This window comes from Bacillus rossius, chromosome 3 (genome assembly GCF_032445375.1).
Source record: "Bacillus rossius redtenbacheri isolate Brsri chromosome 3, Brsri_v3, whole genome shotgun sequence".
NCBI lineage: Eukaryota > Metazoa > Arthropoda > Insecta > Phasmatodea > Bacillidae > Bacillus > Bacillus rossius.
The window spans coordinates 99,457,316-99,465,699 of record NC_086332.1 but is presented as its reverse complement, the minus strand read 5'-3'; the positions used below and the strand labels follow the sequence as shown (position 1 = coordinate 99,465,699).

The 8,384-nt window shown below is 36.4% G+C and overlaps 1 protein-coding gene across 1 annotated transcript; it reads right to left on the bottom strand.

Annotated features, from left to right (window-relative positions):
* Positions 1–710: 710 nt before the first annotated feature.
* Positions 711–1,530, bottom strand: LOC134531073 (zinc finger BED domain-containing protein 4-like). The gene is made up of 2 exons (XM_063366601.1): positions 1,256–1,530; positions 711–1,161 (listed from the first exon to the last, which is right to left on the bottom strand). The coding sequence occupies exons 1-2, from the start codon at positions 1,367–1,369 to the stop codon at positions 772–774; spliced, it is 504 nt and encodes a 167-aa protein (XP_063222671.1). The 5' UTR covers positions 1,370–1,530; the 3' UTR covers positions 711–771.
* Between the last annotated feature and the right edge of the window lie 6,854 nt (positions 1,531–8,384).

Below are 8,384 nucleotides of genomic sequence, written 5' to 3'. Positions count from 1 at the left end.
AAAACAGCAAGACATGGCTACAGAACAGCAAACAGCCATGGACAGAAGTTTAAAACTTTGGGAAAATACTAGGGATGGGTTGAGTACACATTTTTATCGATTCCGATACCGGTACCGATTCCTAAATTTCGATTCTCGATTCCGAGTCATTCCAGTTTTAGATTCCTGGTAATTCTGGTCACATAATTAAAACTATTTAAGAATTGAATGCATTACATAATGATAATAACATGCATAAAGGATAATTATAAACTTAGGATTAAATGTTCAGCATCTTCCACAAATAAATCCTGTATGCGAGACTGTTAAAGAGACTTGCCATACATAAACAATAAACATAAAATAAAATTGCACTATAATGGTTATGCAGTTATGCACATTATATTCCTTCAAGTTCTTTGCTCAAAAAAAAGCATCTTTGCTTGTTCAAGGAGTGACCAAATAATTTTCGCGTCACTTCTACAGAATAGACTTTCGCTGAAGACTGTTAAAAATGACACTTGTACATATTGATTATTTATACTTCACTGCAAGTGTAAACAAGAGTAGGTAACAAAACCTGTATAGCTACACTACAAATAAGTTTATTATACAGTTATGGTTATGAAACAAACATGTGGCGAAACAAAATATGATACACTATTATATCATACAAGTAACAGAAAACATTGTATAACTTAAAAATTACATAATATATATTATAAACACAAGTAACTCATAATCTAGAGCTTACTTAAGAAAAAAAAATATTTTAAGACGTGGTAATACAAATTATTTTCTCTTCAAGTTCTTGTTAAGGAAAACGAGCATCCTGACACGCTCAGGGTCCAACCTGTTCCTTTTAGTGTCACAAATGTGGCCACTTGTGCTGAATAGCCTTTCACTGAAGACTGTTGAAGGCGGTATGGAAAGGTACTTCACTGCAAGTTCATACAGGGTAGGAAATTTATGATTCTTCTTCCAATACTCTGCAATGGAAGATTGTGCTGGCAGTGTTTTTTCACTCAGGTACATTTCAATCTCCTTTTCAGACTGAGCGACTTTGTCAGCTACCTCTTCTTGCTGCTCAAATATTGTAGAGTATTTGGACCAAATATCTTTGGGATCAGAGTATGCAGCGCATGTTTTGTTTGGTAATGTTTCACATTCAGAGTCACCAACCTGAAGAAAACAAATAGGCAGTAAATAACCAACATAATATTGACAGATTTTTAAAGTTATATATTGTATATAATTAATCATTACGTAGGCCTACCTTGTGAATATTCAACTGTTCAACTTCATGCAGAAGTCTTTGTTTTGCATTATGCAAACTGTTACTATCTCTAAATGGAATACTCTTGAACCTGGGATCTAAAAGAGTGGCCATGGCAAGGGTTTTATCACTTTCAACATCTTTGAATCTTTGCACCAGTGAAGCCAGAAGATCATTTTTTAGGCCTTGTAGACCAGATCCTTGTGGTGCAGGTTTTTGTAACTCATGTTGTATAACATGCACCAGAGGAATAATCTAAAATTGAAAAAAAAAAAAAAAAAAAAAAAAAAAAGATAAGTTGACTGATCAATGTTATGCTTTAATAATTGTTCACAGATGGTAGAGTAAGTATAACTTACCTCAGATGCATTGGAATTTGCAGAACTCACTTTTAAAGTTGCATTGTTGAAAATTTCGAGCACTGAAATACATAGCCCAGTCAATAAAGGGAAAAAAATAACGATAGTCGGAAAAAATTAGATAAAAGCTGAATTTTGGACAGTTGTTAGAACACTACTAGAGGTGTTTTTCCCCAAAAGTCCCCGCCCCTACCCCCTGTGCTTCCCCCCCTACACCCCCTCAAAGTTCGGATTTGCCGTGTATTGGTTATACGCCGATATCTTCGTACATAAGAGTCATAAATGGATGAATGTTTTTTTGTTTTGTTCCTTATAGTATACTGCACAAAACGTATTCCGGCAACAATTACGCTAAAGCTACTGTTTTTGCCGTAATTCTAATAAATAGGTGTCAAATAGTCGATTTTAGCTTGCCACATGAATGGTTTTTATCCTGTAGTTTTTACGTAAACAAAAATTCACTAATATTGGCCTAGTAAACGTTTTAGCGCATTATAAATTCTTTAAAACGATACCCTATTTATAGCCTTTGGACCAGTGACTCACATTTTAAGCGACACGGATTAGTGTCGAGTGCGTCAATCTCGACTCCACGCGGACGATGCGCAACAATAGAAACAGTCGCCATTAACGTCAGTTACCATGAAACTGCCGGAGTTGCAAGACGTAAAATGTGCTTTGGTCGTGATTTCTTTAGCGTGTGGAAACCGTATACTGTATTATGTCAGTGCCAGCGGAAACATCTTGCTAATTGCTTTTGAAGAAGCATGTTTTATGTGAGTAACTGGTTAACATATTTAATTATGTGAATCTTTTCATTACATTAATTATAATAACGCAACTTCTCTCTATCGACTTACACCACTGCAGCCAAACCATATGTCACAGAAAACTAGTGTTTTACGCACACAAACAGTGACACGCTGAGAAGTTCCTTCTAAGAAAAGTTGTTATAGTTAACTAAGTACACATGAAAATGCACATAAAATTTCGCAGAAAAACAATAAATTCTTGATTGGTTCTCTGGGCCTGTGTTTGCATGCGTCTCTTAATTTATCCCAAGCAATTTGCTGTAATGGAATAATACCCAAAGTATTTCTTTAAATAACTGTTAATAATATGTGCCTTGCTAGTTAGTCCCTTTAGCATTAATAAATCTTAACATATATAATTGCATTACTATTACGACGTTAATAAATAGGTATGTTGATTTAGTTAATGATGGTATTTGTAGCACTTGGTCATTTTCATTTAAATTAGCAAAATGCAGATAGAAAAATTATATATTTAAGTGTGAAGGCAATTGGTTTACGTAATGCCAAATAATCAGAACCATAATTTTGATAATAAAATGTTCCAATCAGAACACATTCTTAGCTAACTTTGTTAGTACTCGTAGTATTACTTACAAAAACAATATTAATGCTATAACTTTGATTTCAGATAAAACAAATTGGCTTTTTGATCGGCTCATATTGACGTTAAAAATGGACACAATTAATTCACTGTGTATTTTTTGTGGCAAGGAGCTTGAAGGAGGAACTGTAATTGTGACGAAAGGTATACAGACGATTATTGATGCAAGTTTATCCCGGAAAGACAATCTGCATGAAAAGTTGGAAGGGAAAACTAATGTTAGGGTTCACAGTGTATGCAGGCAAAACTACACAAGACCAACAAGTATCAAAGCTGCTATTGCATTGACACAATCCAGTGACGTACAGCTGCCGACATCTTCATGCTATTTGAGAAGTTCAGAAGAAAAGTTTGATTTCAAAAGTAACTGCTTTATTTGTGGCAAGACGGCCATTGTTGATTTGAAAGTTCCTTTGGAGCGTAGGGTAGGAATTCACCAAATAACAACATTAGAAATAAAAGAAAACTTTTTAAGGAAATGTGATGAACGAAATGATGAGTGGAGTGAGAGAGTCAGAGCCAGACTGCTAAGTGTAAACGACCTTGTTTCACCAGAAGCACGCTATCACAGAAACTGTCACACAAATTTTTCTAAAATTATATCACCTAAGGGACCTGTTGGAAGACCGAAATGTAAATTTGGAGATTCATTTGCAATGCTGTGTGAGCATATCGAGAACAGTGATGAATGTCAATACACAATAAGCGAGATAAAAGACATTCTGAAAAAAATTTCTGGCCAAGAAGAAACGTACTCAGATAAACATATAACAAATATTCTACGGCAACATTTTAAGGAAAGGTTAGTTGTGTCATGTACACCAGGACGAAAAAATGTTTTTTGTTTGTCTGAGACAGTTAACAAAATTATGGATGAGTGGTACCGCGATAGGGAAAGTGACCCAGCAACAGAGCGACTGAGGATAGTATTAGCTGCTGCAGATATAATTAAAGAAGATATACAGAAGATGATGTATGACTCACAAACATACCCAAATGTTAATGAAATTCGATCAGGTGGAGAAAACTTGGTTCCAGATAGTTTGAAAGTTTTCATGCAAAGAGTAACGAAAAAGAAAAACACTGTGGATTTAAAAGCAGTGAGTCGAAAGTGTGCTGTAATTAATCATGCAGTAATATCAACTGTACGACCAAGATCATTCTTATCTCCAATACAAACTAGCCTAGCATTAACACTTCATAGACTGTACGGATCTAAACATCTAATTGACTTATTGTCATCTATGGGTGTATGTGTGTCGTATCATGAAGCATCTATTTACATGAATTCTCTTATAAATGCTGGTTCCCCTCAAGTAAATGAAGAAGCATTCATACAGTATGTGTTTGACAATGCTGATATAAATATCCGTACACTTGATGGCCTAAACACATTTCATGCAATGGGAGGAATTCAGTGTATTACACCTAGTGCAAGTGTTGAAACACATATCCAGGTTGAAAGAATAACATCTGGAAAATTTAACAAAGAATGTATCCGTTTATGTTCCTACCCGAAAAGAAACAGTCGGTGTGGTTTCAAAGCTATCATACTTAAGGATTTCAACGAACTTAAATCAGCTAGAAGTCTTATAAATGAGCCATCAAACATTTTGTTTCCTCTAAATTGGATGTGGCTTGCTGGAACAAAGGTTCAGCAAGGATGGAATGGTTTTATGAACACAATAACAAGTCACATGGACGATTGTGAATCCTCAGATATAATGGGTGTACCATTCATAAATTTAAATCCCAGTAATCCATCTACGATTTTCACAGCACTGTGTTTTGCAGCAGAACAGTGCAAGAAACGCAACCAGACATGCATAGTTACATTTGATCAGCCGCTTTTTTTAAAAGCTTTTGAAATAGTGTCTTCTGCAGAAGGATCAAGTGACATATCGAAGATTGTTTTGAGGTTGGGTGGTTTTCATTTGTTAATGTCGTTTATGGGCTCAATAGGTCGAATAATGGAAGGAAGTGGGTTAGAAAGTTTGTGGGCTGCTGTATATGGTCAAACAACAGTTAATCACATGTTGAATGGACGTGCATATTCAAGATGCATCAGAGCTTACACTCTTACGGCCTCTGCGATCATAAATGTAATGAGGAACAGCTTCGACGATTTTCAAAATGCCATTATTCATTTGGAGAACATTTCAAAACAGTTACTTCTTCAGGAAACAGAGCCCGAAGAAATGTTGAGAAAACCTGACGTCACATGTACTTTACAAAAATTAAACGATTCCTTGAAAAACATACAGTCAACCAGCAGAACTGCCAAGCTGTGGGTGAATCTCTTGAACTGCATTGACCTCATTCTACAGTTCATTTTTGCAGAGAGGTCTGGAAATTGGGATTTACACTTAAATACAACAATCGAAATGCTTCCATATTTCCATGCTGCTGGACACTTGCCGTATGCGAAGTCTGCTCATCTCTATGTGCAGGAAATGATAAAACTTCATACGAAGCTATCTGAGAAGGAACTCGATTTGTTCGTAAATAATGAAATGTTCACAATACGGCGAAGTGGCAAGTTTTGGTCTGGAACATGGTCCGACATGTGTATTGAACAGTGCCTCATGCGTCCCATGAAAGCTGTTGGAGGCTTGACTCATGGTAGAGGTATAACAGACAGCACTCTGTCAAAATGGATTCTTGGAGCACCTTTCTATCTTAAAGTACACGAAGCTGTTGAGGAATTTTTGGGGACTTCGATATCATACAGTGAACAACATGTTGAGCTCCGGGAGTCAAGAAAAACGAGAGACCTGGCAGATGTCGAAAAGTTTACTTCATGGCTTCAAGAACATAACCCATTCTCAAAATTTTCTGGAGAACTGGTATCGTTATCATCTGGATTGGTATCAGACGACTCTGTAGACTGTGACCAAGCTTACGAAAAAGGTGTTGCAGCGATGGAAAATATGAAAGGGAAAAACTTTCAGGAGCTCAAGCTTCATAGGAAAAACATGGTAAAAACGCAGGCGATGCAAAAATCGGTTAATGTTCGGTCAAAGCAGGTAATTGTGAATTCACAACAGCTATTTAACCGCATCTTATGTGTTTGTGATAGCCCAACAAAATTAAAATCATATCTTGAGTATGAATTGGCACCTCGTCCACCATCCCTTTTTGATGCAGTTTCTCTACGAAAGGGGGCCAAGTCAAAACTGATGAAACATTTTGAGGAGGGTATTGTAAATGATTTAAATCTAAGTGATGCAGCAATTGTCTTGGATGGAGGTTTTCTTCTTCACTGCATTCTTTGGCCAAAAAACTGTACATATGGAGACATAATGCAAAGTTACTGTACATATGTCCTACCAAAATACGGAGAAAATACAACAGTTGTTTTTGATGGATACCCGGAAGATTCCACAACGAAACAAGAAGAACAAAACCGGAGATACGCGAAAAAATCTTCATGTGATATAACTTTTGATGACAACACAAAGTGTGTTACAGGAAAAGAAGAATTTTTGAGTAATAAAAAGAACAAGACAAGAATGATAACTTCACTTGCATCTGAACTAAAAAACAAAGGACTTGAAACATTTATAAGCGAAGGAGATGCTGATATAGATATAGTAAATTTAGCTATAAAAAAACTAAGCACGTTTGCTGAAGTAGTTGTATGTGGCTCTGATACAGACCTGGCAGTACTTTTAACTGCTCTTGCCCCAGAAAAGCGAAAAATGTATTTCTGCAAACATAAGGGAGGTGAAAACCCTGTGACAGTTTTTTATGACATAGCAACTTTGACAGAAAAGTTCAAACACACCAGGAAACTTCTTTTGTTTACTCATGCATTGACTGGTTGTGATACAACCTCATGTTTCTTTGGTGTAGGCAAAAATAAAGCTACTGAAATGTTGAAGTCACCTGAAGCTGAGAAACTGGCTAGAACTTTCATAGCACATTTTTCTACTAAAACCGAAATACTGGTAGATGGGGAAAAATTTGTTCTTGGACTGTATGGGTTGAGTAAATACTCGCACTTGAATGAAGCCAGATACTACAGGTTTTCGACGTTAACCAAAAAGTCGGCCTTGAGATCAAATTTTGACTTGGCGAAACTTCCTCCAACGTCAGAAGCCTGTCGTGAACATCTCCTTAGGGTATACTTACAAGTTCAAACATGGTTAGGGAACAGACTTTCGCCCACTGAATGGGGATGGGAAATTGAAGTGGCCAAAAAGAATGGATGTCTCAAAAAAACCTTGAAACCAACCATCAGCTCAAAACCTTTCGCACCCAACGATCTGTTATTTCTAGTGTCCTGCTCGTGTAAACTGGGATGTGGAAATTACTGTCGGTGCCGCAAATCAAATTTGCAGTGTACTGCAATGTGTGAGAATTGCAGTGGTCTGTCGTGCTACAACTCGCCTGGATTTACAAACGAAAACACAGATGATTCACCTTATGATTTATAATTTTTTTTTGTAAAAATAATTGCTGTAATATTTCTCAGACTCGTAAATTTAATCAAGAATGCAAATTTAAATGTCAGAAAAGAAAAATCTGCTGTATTTGTGGTGGTTGGGAGGTCCGTGATGCTGTTTGTTAACATGGTAGATACACTATGTCTGTACCTGAAAAGTGTTCAAACAGCTGCCGGTTGTGGCCAGTCCGGAACATGGCGGGTCCATAGGTGGTGGATAATGGAACTACCCTTACTTTCAAAAGGGTAAGGGAAAAATTCCCCCCGAACCAAAACTGGCGCAAATAAAATTTAATCAATTCGTTTGAGTGGGTTTGTGTATATACCTGTATGTCTGTATATATATTGTATATATGCAGGGAGGGGAAAGGGACAAGACTTTTTAGTGCAGATTACTTTCGTAACTTTATGTTTTGTGTTAACATGTTTCGATGTTAAAAGTTTGTAATGTGCAAGTTTTAAAAACTACAAAAGATTCGTGCAAAAAGATGTGGAAATAAGTTTTTACTTATAGACACAATCATCTATTTCCGGTTGGCTGGACGGTGAGTTACTAGTTCAAAGACTATATTTAAGGTATCGTTTTAAAGCACTTAGATTGATCTACAACTTTTACTTGGCCAATATTAGTGAATTTTTGTTTACGTAAAAACTACAGGATAAAAACCATTCATGTAGCAAGCTAAAATCGACTATTTGACACCTATTTATTAGAATTACGGCAAAACCAGTAGCTTTAGCGTAATTATTGCTGGAATAAGTTTTGTGCAGTACACTATAAGGATCTATGACAGTCCACTGAGAACTGTTTAATACTGTTTGGGAATTATTAGTTTCACTGCAAGTCAGTATAACAGCTTGTTTTTGTTCAACAAGTCTTTTTAGGATGTGGAGGGTGGAATTCCAC

What these genes read in the sequence shown, in the direction of transcription:
- LOC134531073 (XM_063366601.1), bottom strand. Translation starts at nt 1,369, where the DNA reads ATGGCCACTCTTTTAGATCCCAGGTTCAAGAGTATTCCATTTAGAGAT. An exon ending in AACAGTTGAATATTCACAAG is followed by an intron (nt 1,162 to 1,255) that starts GTAGGCCTACGT and finishes TGTTTTCTTCAG; the next exon opens with GTTGGTGACTCTGAATGTGA.